Genomic DNA, 14,106 nt, shown 5'->3' on the forward strand with positions numbered 1-14,106 from the left:
TATGTATTTATTACTCTATTTTATTTTATTTGTACATATTTACTCTATTTTATTTTGTGAATATGTTTCGTTTTGTTCTCAGTCTCCCCCTTCTAGACTGTGAGCCCACTGTTGGGTAGGGGACTGTCTCTATATGTTGCCAACCTGGACTTCCCAAGCACTTAGTGCAGTGCTCTGCACACAGTAAGCGCTCAATAAATACGATTGAATGAATGAATGAATGAACGAGGTACAGTGAGGAGGTTAGTGGCAGAGGAGTGGAGGGTGAGGGCTGGGCTGTACACAGGCTAGTCTAGGCCTCACCTCATCTACTCACTGTTCACCGTATGGAAGAAGCTGGAGAAAACCACTTCCTCAGGCTGGAAATCTGGCCTTGACACTGTGGATCACTTACTTCCTCTAGAAATGCTATCTTCCCCCTTTTAGACTGTGAGCCCACTGTTGGGTAGGGACTGTCTCTATATGTTGCCAACTTGTACTTCCCAAGGGCTTAGTACAGTGCTCTGCACACAGTAAGCGCTCAATAAATACGATTGATGATGATGATGATGATCTCCCCCTTTTAGACTGTGAGCCCACTGTTGGGTAGGGACTGTCTCTATATGTTGCCAACTTGTACTTCCCAAACGCTTAGTACAGTGCTCTGCACACAGTAAGCGCTCAATAAATATGATTGATGATGATCTCATCTCACTTCTACCAACACAGTTCTCTCATGGTTCTCCTCTTCTCCCTCTGACCACTCACCAGTCTCTTCTTCTCATTACGGTATTTGTTAAGCGCTTACTGTGTATCACGCACAGTTCTAAACTCTGGGGGTTGTTAATCAGTTAATCAGCTTGGACACAGTCCCTGCCCCACAGAGGGTTCACGGTCAAAGTAGGAGGGAGAACAGGTATTGAACAGAAACTGAGGCATAAAGACGTTAATTGTCTTGCTCAAGGTCACCCGGCAGACAAGTGGCGGAGTCGGGATCAGACCGCAGGCCTTCTGGCTCCCAGGGCCTTGCTCTTTCCCGTAGGCCACCCTTCTTCGTCTTCAGCTAGCTCTCCTTCCTCCTCCCATTCCCTAACTGTACAGCTCTGTTCGGGGTCCCCTTCTCTTCTCACTTTACACTTCTTCCCTTGGGGAGCTCTTCCACTCCAGTGGCTTCAGCTACCACTTCTACGTGGATGACCCCCAAATCTATCTCATTAGGCCTGACCTCTCAAATCCTGTATTTCCTCGTGTCACCAGATCCAGAGGAAGAAGCACAGGACTGGCAGTCTGAAGACATAGATTCTAACCACAGCTCTGCCATTTGCCCGCGGTGTAACCGTGGGCAAATCACTTAACATCTCCTTTTTCCTCATTTTCTCTCCCTCCCACTTAATGTGTGAGCCCCACGTAAGACAGCGACTGTGTCTGATGTCATTGCACTGCATTTACCCCAGCATTTAGCACAGTGCTTGGCACCTAATAAGTGCTTAAAAAGTATCACAATTATCTCCACATGGAAGTGCTTCCACACGTTAAGGTCAATACGTCTAAAACTGAACTCATCTTCTCTTCCCCAATCTTTCCACCACCTAACACGCCCATCAGAGTGGACAATACTATCACCTCTCATCTGTACACCCTGTCATTTCCCTTTTCTGCAATTTATTTTCACGTCTGTCTCTCCCTCTGGACTGAAAACTTCGTGTGGATGGGGTTCGTGTCTACCAACACCTCTGCGTTGTATTCGTCCAAGCACTTGGTGCTCGGCACGTAGTAAGGGCCCAATAAATACCATCGATTGATTTTTTTATGGTATTGGTTAGGGGCTGACTATATGCCGACGCTGCACTAAGCTCTGGGGTAATAATAATAATGTTGGCATTTGTTAAGCGCTTACTATATGCAAAGCACTGTTCTAAGCACTGGGGGGGATACAAAGTGATCAGGTTGTCCCACGTGGGGCTCACAGTCTTAATCCCCATTTTGCAGATGAGGTAACTGAGGCTCAAAACATGTTAATCCTAGTGGACACAGTCCATGTTCCCCATTTTACAGATGACGTAACCAAGGTACAAGGGACGTTGAGTGATTTGCCCCAAGGTAAATGTGGCTGAGGTGGGATTAGAACCCAGGTCCTCAATCCCTCAAGCCTGTGCTCTTTCCACAAGGACAAGCTGCTTCTCACCGACTGACTGATCTTTCTTGTTTCTCCTTGACTCCTCACTTTTCCAACTCGCGCATTCCATCTATTGCTGGATCTCGTTGGTTTCTCCCTCTGCATTCCTGGATTCATCTCTTCCTCTCCATCCAAGGGGACACCCCCCTCATCGGGGCACTTGTCACAGCCTAACTCAATGATCAATCAATTCAGAGTGCTCTACGTCCTTGCTCATCAACATGTTCACTTTCCATTCTCTTTTCCTTATGCCGCGTCTTTCTCCCCGCTGGTCTGTGACCGATTCGCTACGTGAATGCTGCTGAAAATTCTAGTCCCCAGTTCAGATGATTTAACAGTTTGCCACTAGAACGGCTCAAAAGCCAAGTTCCAAAAGTCTTTACGTCTGGGACAGGGGTATTTGAGTTTCTTTCATTTTTGATTTATTGTTTCTGTTGGATTTAACATGCAATTCATTTCCTTGTACGATAGCTGCCGTGCCCCTCCTTTTTAGACTCTGAGCTCCAGCAGGCAGGGGACTGAAGTCTAAATGGCCATCCCTATACTTTGAGGAGACACAATCCCCAATCTGGAGGCGCAGCCTACTTCAACGGGGGAACGGAGGGGCGGGGAGAGACACATACGGCAAAAAGGTAAGCACAAGAGAAAATATATAAATAATAGATAATAATAGATAAGTAAATACACAAGTATTGGAGTGGCGGGACTGCGTAGACTGGAAAGATACGGGAATGTTTCTTGCCTGGTGGTGGGAGGGAGGAAGTCTGGCAGAGGAGCCACTCTCCTATGGTCCGAGCCAAGGTTGCCGGTCGATGGCCGATTCAAAGTTGGCCCGCTGCCCTTTGAACGCTACTATCCTATCTCTGCCAAGGCTGAAAAGCTGCCAGAGTTTTCCAGCTCCAATCTCTGGGATCACGGCTACGGATACATTTTTACCGACTGCTCCATTTCCTAACGCTGATCTCCTCGCCTGGCTGAGCACTGGGAGTCTATGGTTCTGGACCTTTTCATTCGAAAGAACGCAGATGGTGTCTTTAGCATTGTTTCTAATCTAACAAACTGTACAGCAGGCACGGAGTACTTGATTATGATCTTTAAAAAAAAAAAAATTACCTTCCTGATAGGCTCCATCTGCCATGACTAAATAAAGAATCCTGGCATAGAGGTGTTGATGTTCATTTCCCAGAATACTCTGAACTATTGTTGAGCAAATTTCAATATTCTCATCTTCGTCCTCATGGATAGCCTAAGCCAAATGAGAATTCCCACAGTAAATTAACATTTGAAATTAGCTAGTAAGTTATCATTGCTGCTATTATATTTTCAACAATCGTTAGAGAGTTACTGACTAGGAAATTAAAAAGGTAATTTATATTGAAATATATCACACTTCAAAGGAAATTAATAATTTACTAACCTTTATTTTATCATAAACCTCAATGAATTTTTCAAAGCCTATTTCCTGCTCCAGGTTAAACCTCAGTTCTTCTAAATGGCTAAAAACACTATCACACTCTTCACATTCACTGGCAATATCACCATCACTGTTATCTAAAAATAGAGAAAAGAGTATTTAGATTAAAAACCATTAAAAAAAAAGCAAAGAAGGAAAAAAAATTCCGTGCTAAATGAAAGACATTTTAAAAGGAAAAATTACACTCTCCTCCAAAGAACAAGCAATATTTCTTCTCTATTTTCAGTGAGATAAAGTCATTCTGTGAAAAGATGCACTATTATTCCTAATTAATGACAACCATCGGTGGTACATAATTCTACCTTAACAAGTGTCACTCTTTCATTGCTTTAAAGTTCCATCCACAATATAACATTTCACTAAAATATAAATGTGTATGTGAGTAAAATGGAAAAATATAGTTTCGAGTGCTGTTAATATTATCCCCGTAAACAATCTGAAACTCTGAATTACAGTTCTTAAATTTAATTTTAGCTGGAGCGATGACAAATATGAACCACATTAAAAAAAATACACAATATGGAAAACAGGCAGTGCATCTAGAGGCTTTTTGAGCATAAATACCGGGCACGTCAGTAGGAAAAACTCTTTTAAGTGCCAATATCTTTCAAAGACATGCCTAGGTTAAGGCTATCAGAAAGCACAAAAATTACGTTCATTTTAATTCAAGAAGTGGAAAGCAAAAGGTTCTTACTATAATTCCTTTTTTAATAAAAGTTAATCTATGTGTAAGTTTAAAATTACAAGGTATAACTGCTAAAAGCCATTAAAAATTATCTTTCATATCCAGCCAACTTTTTTTTTAAAAAAAATGTGACTGGGGATTTCCTATTAGTATTTGCATATATCCTACTCTAAGAGAATTACGAGAAATCATAACAAAATGAGGTCATGGGTTAAAAAGTCTCAACTTCAAACTTGTACGACAATGTCAAGCGTCTCTTACACTGACAGAGATCCTTATCTAATGTACGCGTTTTACTGGAAAAGTAGGGAAATGGAGGCGACCATTAACTCTGGTCCCAAGAGCCAGAATTTTGGCAAACTCTAGAATGGATTCGATTGCCATCAATTACTGGGGAACAAAAAAAAAAAAAACCAAACCATTTATTTTAGTGGATTGTTTCCACAATAATATTTAGACCTGGAAACTCATCATGCGTCGCCTGTTTCCCTCCCAATAATATACAGCCTTATACATTTTTGCTCATGAGGGCCTAATAAAAGCCAAAAAAAAATAATCATCTCATCATTTTGCACCTGACTGCCATTCTTCATTAAGTGCACTTTCACTGCTCGGGTTATTATCCTCATCATCCAAATCTGGGCCATTTGTTACGGGTTCTCCATCACTGGCCTTTAAAAGAGTCTCATCCTCTTCACTGTATTCTTCACTCGGTTGTTCCCTAAGCAGTTGCTCCATAGAGGCCCGAAGTTCTTGCAAGTCTGTGTCTGCTTCCCCAAACACACTGAGATTTAAAAACAGAAAGGCCAATTTATGCCAGATCAATCAATCAATCGTATTTATTGAGCGCTTACTGTGTGCAGAGCACTGTACTAAGTGCTTGGGAAGTACAAGTTGGCAACATATAGAGACGATCCCTACCCAACCGTGGGCTCACAGTCCAGATAGATCGTCCCTCTAAACTGCGTCACATTGGAAAGTTTCAGAGCAGTAGCGAAGAGACCATATTTTGCAAAGTTTTCTACTTTCACTCTCTTTCAAAATGACCAGCAAGCCAAATTAAAAGCAGGGCTTCCCGTCCTCCCAGAACACGTCTCTAATTTCCTGCGGCCTTGTCTTGTGGGTGATTTTGCAATGGCAAAGTCATGTACATTAATTAATGTATTTAACAAGAGAACGCCTGCCTTGCTGAAGAGCCACCCCAGGGGCAAACAGTGTGACGAACGACTCTCAAGTTTTCGAGCTGATTCGCAACCCTCTGAAGGTTGGCCTCTTATACACAAAACGATATACAATAATAAACACAACCCAATAAAAACGGTCCAATAGAGTGTTGGGGGATGACTGTCCAAGAAAGGGGTGACTGTTGTACAGAGTCAGGCAACTCACTCAAGTGATTAAAATGACAATCAAATGCGCCATCATATTGCTGGGGTTGGCTAAGTGTGCGACCACCTCGGAAACCAGCGGCAAGCTGCCGATCTCCTGGGATCCGGTGCCTCGGGACGGATGACTTCACAAACCACCCAGACTGTGAGCTCACTGCGGGCAGGGAATGTGTCTATTATGTTACATTATACTCTCCCAAGCACTTAGTATGGTAAGTGCTCAATAAATATGATTGACTGACAACAACCTATCACCCCTGATTAAGTCGGATTGGGGGTGGTTGGGGTGGCGGGGTGGGGGGCACTGCAGCCAACCCTAGTTCACCTGGCTGGAAAGGAACAGATGGAGGCAGGGGAAAAAATGAACCAGACTGGTAGCCAAGTAAGCAAAACTAGTGGAGGCAGGGATAGGTGGTGGGTGGAGAAAAATAATAATAAGCATGCTGTTTATTAGGCCCTATGTGGCAGAAACTATTCTAAGTACTGGGGGAGATGTAAGTTAATCACGTTAATCAGAAGAAGTAATGAACAATACATTAAGAGGGAATAATGTAAAAAGGAAGGGAAAAGTGAGGGGGAAAATATTTGGACAAGATATATCCTATCACCAGGCAACAAGTCCCGAAGAGTAGTAATAATAATAATGATGGCATTTGTTAAGCCATTAAGCCATGACATTAAGCCATGTCATTGAGAAATAATAATTAAAAATAATTTTTAAAAGCATGGCGCCCAACAAGCCCGGTGGTACCTTTGGGGCGCTTCTAAAATGTGTAGAGGCCTGCGTACTGCTGCTCCCTAAATTCCTGCACCTCACGTGTTAGGAGCTTACCGTGTGCAAAGCACTGTTCTAAGCGCTGGGGGGATACAAGGTGATCAGGTTGTCCCGCGTGGGGCTTACAGTCATCACCCCCATTTTACAGATGAGGTAACTGAGGCTCTGAGAAGTTAAGTGACTTGCCCAAGGTCACACAGCAGACATATGGTGGAGCCGGGATTTGAACTCATGACCTCTGACTCCAAAGCCCGGGCTCTTTCCCCTGAGCCATGCTGCTTCTCTAAATATAAGAGTAAATATTTGACACCCTGATAGATCTCCTGGAAGAGCCCAGAGTATATGAGTCAATCTCCTATGGTAACAGAAGTGCTGCCTTTAATTTTCTGCAGGTATACATCACATGTCTCAAGTGCTTAGTACAGTGTTCTGCATATATGTATATAAGTTTGTACGTATTACTCTATTTATTTATTTTACTTGTACATATTTATTCTATTTATTTTATTTTGTCAATATGTTTTGTTTTGTTGTCTGTCTCCCCTTTCTAGACTGTGAGCCCACTGTTGGGTAGGGACTGTCTCTATATGTTGCCAACTTGGACTTCCCAAGCGCTTAGTACAGTGCTCTGCACACAGTAAGCGCTCAATAAATACGACTGATTGATTGCTCTGCACACAGTAAGCGCTCAATAAATACGATTCAATGAATGAATGAATGTCATTATTCCAGAATGATCTGATGGAAAAAAAGACAGCTAATCAGAAGTGCTTGTAATAATAATAATAATAATAAAAATAATAATAATAATGATGGCATTTGTTAAGTGCTTACTATGTGCAAAGCACTGTTCTAAGTGCTGGGGGGGATACAAGGTGATCAGGTTGTCCCACGTGGGGCTTACAGTCATCATCCCCATTTTACAGATGAGGCAACTGAGGCTCCGAGAAGTGAAGTGACTTGCCCAAGGTCACACAGCAGACATGTGGCTGAGCCGGGACTCGAACCCATGACCTCTGACATCCACCTCAGCGCTTTGTACAATGCCTCCTCACATATAGTAAACACTTACACTTAGAGTAGCAGTGTGGCTCATTGGAAAGAGCCCGGGCTTTGGAGTCAGAGGTCATGGGTTCGAGTCCCGACTCCGCCACATGTCCGCTGTGTGACCTTGGGCAAGTCACTTAACTTCTCTGAGCCTCAGTTCCCTCATCTGTAAAATGGGGATTAAGACTATGAGCCCCACGTGGGACAAATTGATCACCTTGTATCCCCCCCAGCGCTTAGAACAGTGCTCTGCACATAGTAAGTGCTTAACAAATGCCATCATTGTTATTATTATTACTTAACATGTACAACAACGATAACAACAACAACAATATTATGCGAAGCTGAGTTAGAAGCTGAACATTCAGGGAGGCAGAATTCAGCCAGGGAAACAAGCACCTGCTGGTGAAATCAATCAATCAATCAATCGTATTTATTGAGCGCTTACTGTGTGCAGAGCACTGTACTAAGTGCTTGGGAAGTACAAGTTGGCAACATATAGAGATAGTCCCTACCCAACAGTGGGCTCACAGTCTAAATCAGGGGATGCACAAATAATCACTCGGGGGGATTTGGGATCTAAAGCCTCCTTAGGAGCTGGTAGTGGAGGAATGAACAGTACTGAACTGAATCAATCAATCAATCGTATTTATTGAGCGCTTACTATGTGCAGAGCACTGTACTAAGCGCTTGGGAAGTACAAATTGGCAACACATAGAGACAGTCCCTACCCAACAGTGGGCTCACAGTCTAAAAGGGGGAGACAGAGAACAGAAGCAAACATACCAACAAAATAAAATAGATAGGATAGAAATGTACAAGTAAAATAAATAAATAGAGTAATAAATATGTACAACCATATATACATATATACAGGTGCTGTGGGGAAGGGAAGGAGGTAAGATGGGGGGATGGAGAGGGGGACGAGGGGGAGAGGAAGGAAGGGGCTCAGTCTGGGAAGGCCTCCTGGAGGAGGAACTGAAGCTGAAGTGGGGTGCCTCTCGGCCTTTCTCTCTTCTGGACTGCCGGGAAAAACCACCGAGAACCCTTGCCGCCTTCTCGATGTGAAATCCAGGGCTCCTAACACGTGAGGTGCAGGAATTTAGGGAGCAGCAGTACGCAGGCCTCTACACATTTTAGAAGCGCCCCAAAGGTACCACCGGGCTTGTTGGGCGCCATGCTTTTAAAAATTATTTTTAATTATTATTTCTCAGTGACATCATTTCACCTCATCTCAGAGAGCCAGGGTGGCTCAGTGGAAAGAGCAAGGGCTTGGGAGTCCGAGGTCATGGGTTCTAATCCCGGCTCCCCCACATGTCTGCTGTGTGACCTTGGGCAAGTCACTTCACTTCTCTGGGCCTCAGTTCCCTCATCTGTAAAACGGGGATTAAGACTGTGAGCCCCCCGTGGGACAACCTGATCACCTTCTAACCTCCGAAGCGCTTAGAACAGTGCTTTGCATATAGTAAGCGCTTAATAACTGCCATTATTATTATTATCTCACCTACTGAGTCTGCCATCAAACCCATTCCTGCCTTACTGTTAGATTGTTGAGGACCAATAAATACGATTGATGATGATGATGATGATGATGACCACGTCTAACTTTTCATTCATTCATTCAATCGTATTTACTGAGCGCTTACTGTGTGCAGAGCACTGTACTAAGCGCTTGGGAAGTACAGGTTGGCAACATATAGGGACAGTCCCTACCCAACAGTGGGCTCACAGTCTAGAAGGGGGAGACAGAGAACAAAACAAAACATATTAACAAAATAAAAAAATAGAATAAATATGTACAAGTAAAATAGAGTAATAAATATGTCAATCAATCAATCAATCGTATTTATTGAGCGCTTACTGTGTGCAGAGCACTGTACTAAGCGCTTGGGAAGTACAAGTTGGCAACATATAGAGACAGTCCCTACCCAACAGTGGGCTCACAGTCTAAAAGGGGGAGACAGAGAACAAAACCAAACATACTAACAAAATAAAATAAATAGAATAGATATGTACAAATAAATAAATAGAGTAATAAATATGTACAAACATATATACAGGTGCTGTGGGGAAGGGAAGGAACTGTCACCTGCCTGTTCTTTCCCAGCATTTAGTACAATGCTCGGCACACGTAATATAAATGATTACTGCTGAGTGTTCAGGTTCTTCAGAAAAATGATTATGTCATTTATGTCATGCTGCCAATCCTAGAATGGTGTTTGATTGTGGGATGCTGCAGTGAACGTTTTGGAAATTAAACATTTTTAAACGTAGCCCCACCAGCCACTGGGTAGAATTAACACTCAAACATGTAATTTTAAGACAAGCAGGAAAATGGCTGACAATTCATTCGATGGCATTTATTGAACACTTACTGTGTGCATAGCTCTGTACTAGCGCTTGGAAAGTGCAATTCGACAACAAAGCGAGACAATCTCTACCCAACAACGGGCTCACGGTCTAGAAGACAATTCACTTCAAGCTTTAAAATACTTTGCTTACCAGTTACTGAACAAACATTTCTATTGCCAGAACAGTGACTTGAGCAAGGACTACTAGTAAAATGGATGTCACCCAAAAGTATTTTTTAATTTTTAATAATTTTATATCGATCCTAAGCTTAGTATAGTGCTCTGCACCAAGTAAACGCTCAACGAATACTATCGATGGATTGACACGGGAGGGCTGGAAGATGTGAGATAGAGAGGGACAACCAGAGACAGATGAACCAGGAAAGTACAGAGAGGAAGGTTGGTGAAACCAGGCGTGGGATGCGTCCTGTAATATTTCCTAACTGGCCAAATGCATGGACTGCTCTTAAATTCCATGGCCATTTTAGGTTCCAAATCTTCAAGGCCAGGATTTCCGGTATCACCTATGCTAAGCGTCACCTCTAGACCTCTAACGATGGAGTGGTTTTGTAGCTGCCAGCGGCAAATGCATTTACTTATCGTCAAATCTGTAATATTCGCCAATAGTATTTTGCTCACTTGTCTTCTGAATCGGAAGGCCCTTCCTTAACGTGCTCATCTTCAATTTCATCCATTTCGAGATTGTCACGACGGACGTCCGCTACACTGGGAACATCAACCAGAGTTTTGAACAACTTGGAGAGATCTGGGAGCGAACAGGTCCGCAACATCTAAAAGGTCAGGAGATTTTCTTAGATGATCAAGAGAAAGAAAACGACTTGAAGACTAACATTACTGAGGGTTTTTTTTAATGGCTGATTTAAAATATCAAAGGAAACACCATAGATGATATAATAGCTACGCCTGGTAGCCCAGCTTTGAGAACAGGCTTTCCTGAATGCACGTGAATCCTAAGAGTTTGAACCATGTGACTACCGAGGCAGTCCTGTACTAGATAGACGAGAATATGAGGAAAACATACTGTCCAATTTTAATGAAAAATTTCCCCTGGCCAATTCTATCGGTGAAATCTGTTTTTACTTGTAGGAAAGGATCAAGGCTGCAAAGGTTACAAACATTTCTGATAATATGCAACTTGAATGCTGTACTGTGACAAACCAGAAATGGGCAGGGAATGTTTCTACCAACTCTGTATATTGTACCCTCCCAAGTGCTTAGTACAGTGCTCTGCACGCAGTAAGTGCTCAGTGAATACAACTGATTAATTCATGAAAATTAGTACATACTTTTTTTCCAAATTTAAAATACTTTTGAGGAGACTAACTTTTCATGAAAGGGAGACCATACTCTTGACAAATATTTACTGTGCTGAGCTCCCCACTATTGGAAGAATTTATGTTTGATTAAACTAAGGTCACTCCACTTGAGTGAGCCCTTCATCCAAGAAGGTGAGCTGTACAGATAACATGCCAAATAGATAACACCTACAGTCACTGATTCTACAGAACAAATAAACACTACAGAGAACATAAGGGTGAAGATGAAACATGAGCATCAGAAATACTTCATGCCATGAATAAAGAGTCACCATGTTTCAAAAACACTACCTCTGGGCTTTGAAAAAATATGTTTGAGGGCCTTATTTATATTCCCTCTATTAATAATAACACTAATTATGGTATTTGTTAAGTGCTTACTAAGTGTCAAGCACTGTTCTAAGTGCTGAGGTAGATACAAGGTTATCAGGTTGTCCCACGTGGGGCTCACAGTCTTAATCCCCATTTTACCGACGAGGTAACTGAGGCACAGAGAAGTGAAGTGACGCGCCCAGAGTCACACAGCTGACAATTGGCAGAGCCGGGGTTTGAACCCATGACCTCGGACTCCAAAGCCCGGGCTCCTTCCACTGAGGCACGCTGCTTCTCCAATGAATAAAGGGTGTAGATCAAGGGGTATAGATCCAAATGTGTAGACAATACAGAAGGGAGGGCAAGTTGGGGACATGAACGCTTAATCAGGGAAGGTCTTTTGGAGGTGTGATTTTTAGGAAGGCTTTGAAGATGGGGAGAGCAGGGCGGGTGGGAGGGCATTTGGGCTACTGCGTGTGCACCATCCCCGCCCGCGCCTTTCGGAAAAGGCCGGAGGGGAGGGATCCGTTACCCCGGTGTGTCAGCCTGACAGGTTGGGCTGGAGAGGAAGATGGGGGAGTCTTCTGCAGAGAGGAGGGAGCGCCAGGGATGGGGCCGGCAGCGACAAATTCGGCGGTATTTACAGAGCATTGGGTGGCATTGACTAAGCGCCGGCTGGGGAGAGTACAGTACAGGTAGGGGGCACGACGCCCGCCCTCAAAGAGTTCACAAACTAATGGGGACTCCATCTATCTGTCGAGAGTAATGACCGAGCGTTTGTCGTGTACTGTGCTCGACGCTAAGTACAGTACTCTCTATTTAAAGCCTGGGAGAGTGCGGTAGAAATGAAGGCCTTCAGGAGGCCTTCCCATGTTTGGTTTTGTTCTCTGTCTCCCCCTTCTAGACTGTGAGCCCACTGTTGGGTAGGGACCGTCTCTATATGTTGCCAACTTGGACTTCCCAAGTGCTTAGTACAGTGCTCTGCACACAGTAAGCGCTCAATAAATACGATTGATTGATTTGGATATGGAAGCTGGAGGGAGTTCTGGGCCAGAGGAGGGACACGGGCTAGGGCTCAACAAAACAGTGAGACTGACAAGATTGAGCTGTAGTGAGTAGGTTGACTTGAGAGTAGCAAAATGTAGCAGATGATCAGAATTGTCCACTTGTTTTGTGTGTGTCTCTCCGCTTCTAGACTGTGAGCCCTTTCAGTAGGGATTGTCTCTATTTGTTGCCAAATTGTCCTCTCCCGAGTTATTAGTAGCGTGTTCTGCACACGTAAGTGCTCAATAAATACCACTGACTGATTCATATGTTTATCACTCCAACCATAGATTTGATTTAAAATAGCCACCAGGGCAATTGCATCCAAATCCTCCCAGCTGAGCCCACTCTCTATCACACCAGGCACGCCTCACCTTCTCCCTAAATTGCCAGGTACAGTTGTTCAGCCCGTTAATATTAGCATTGTCTACGACAGCCCGAGTATTGGTTCAGGCTCTTTCCATGAGGCTGCACTGCCTTCCAGCTCCTCAAAAACCTCCAGTGGCTTCCCATCCGCCTCCGCAGCAAACAGAAACTCCTTGCCATCGGCTTTAAGGCACTCTATCGGCTCTCTCATTCATTTATTCAATCATATTTATTGAGTGCTTACTGTGTGCAGGGCACTGTACTAAGTGCTTGGAAAGTACAATTTGGCAACAAATAGAGACAATCCCTACCGAAAGGGCTTACAGTCTAGAAGCGGAGAGACACACAACAAAACAAAACAAGTGGACACTCCTGATATCCTGCTACATTTTGCTACTCTCAAGTCAACCTACTCACTATAGCTCATTCTTGTCTCTCACTGTTTTGTTGAGCTCTTGCCTGTGTCCCTCCTCTGGCCCAGAACTCCCTCCCCCTTCCATATCCAGACACCCTCCCACCCGCCCTACTCTCCCCATCTTCAAAGCCTTCCTAAAAATCACAACTTTAAAAGACCTTCCCCAATTAAGCCCTCTTTTCCCCAACTTGCCCTCCCTTCTGGATTGTCTACACATTTGGATCCGTACCCCTTGATCTACACCCTTGATTCACTGGAGAAGCAGCGTGCCTCAGTGGAAGGAGCCCGGGCTTCGGAGTCCGAGGTCATGGTTTCAAACCCCGGCTCCGCCAATTGTCAGCTGTGTGACTTTGGGCGAGTCACTTCACTTCTCTGGGCCTCAGTTACCTCATCGGTAAAATGGGGATTAAAATTGTGAGCCCGCCGTGGTACAGCCTGATCACCTTGTAACCTCCCCAGTGCTTAGAAGAGTAAGTGCTTAATAAATGCCATCATTATTATTATTCATTCAATCATATTTATTGAGCGCTTACTGTGTGCAGAGCACTGTACCCTCATCCCCATGCGTTTCCATTTCCCCAACTGTAATCTATTTTAACGTCTGTCTCGTCTTCTAGACTGTAAACTCCTTAAAGATGGGGATTGGGTCTACCGACACTATTGTATTGTAATCCTCCAAGTGCTCTGCACCCGATAAGCACTACAAAATACCACTGCCTGATTATCAGCAGGGCTTCCTCTTTGTGTGGTTTGAAGC

General features: G+C 43.7%; 1 protein-coding gene across 8 annotated transcripts in view; it reads right to left on the minus strand.

Annotated features, from left to right (window-relative positions):
- NEK1 (NIMA related kinase 1) overlaps positions 1 to 14,106 on the minus strand; it is a 129,141-nt gene that overhangs the window by 12,755 nt on the left and 102,280 nt on the right. For 7 of the 8 annotated variants that reach the window (XR_005453380.1, XM_038754950.1, XM_038754952.1 and 4 more), the window contains 4 exons: positions 10,515 to 10,666; positions 4,890 to 5,098; positions 3,573 to 3,706; positions 3,269 to 3,401 (listed from right to left, as the gene is read on the minus strand). Coding sequence is in view for 7 of the 8 variants with exons in the window: in XM_038754950.1 (XP_038610878.1) it covers positions 3,269 to 3,401; positions 3,573 to 3,706; positions 4,890 to 5,098; positions 10,515 to 10,666 (628 nt within the window). In the remaining variant the exon portion in view is untranslated. Of the gene's footprint in view, positions 1 to 3,268; positions 3,402 to 3,572; positions 3,707 to 4,889; positions 5,099 to 10,514; positions 10,667 to 14,106 lie in introns of those variants that run through there. The other variant, XM_038754955.1, reaches the window with a different exon arrangement.

This window comes from Tachyglossus aculeatus, chromosome 12 (assembly GCF_015852505.1).
Source record: "Tachyglossus aculeatus isolate mTacAcu1 chromosome 12, mTacAcu1.pri, whole genome shotgun sequence".
Classification (NCBI taxonomy): Eukaryota; Metazoa; Chordata; class Mammalia; order Monotremata; family Tachyglossidae; genus Tachyglossus; species Tachyglossus aculeatus.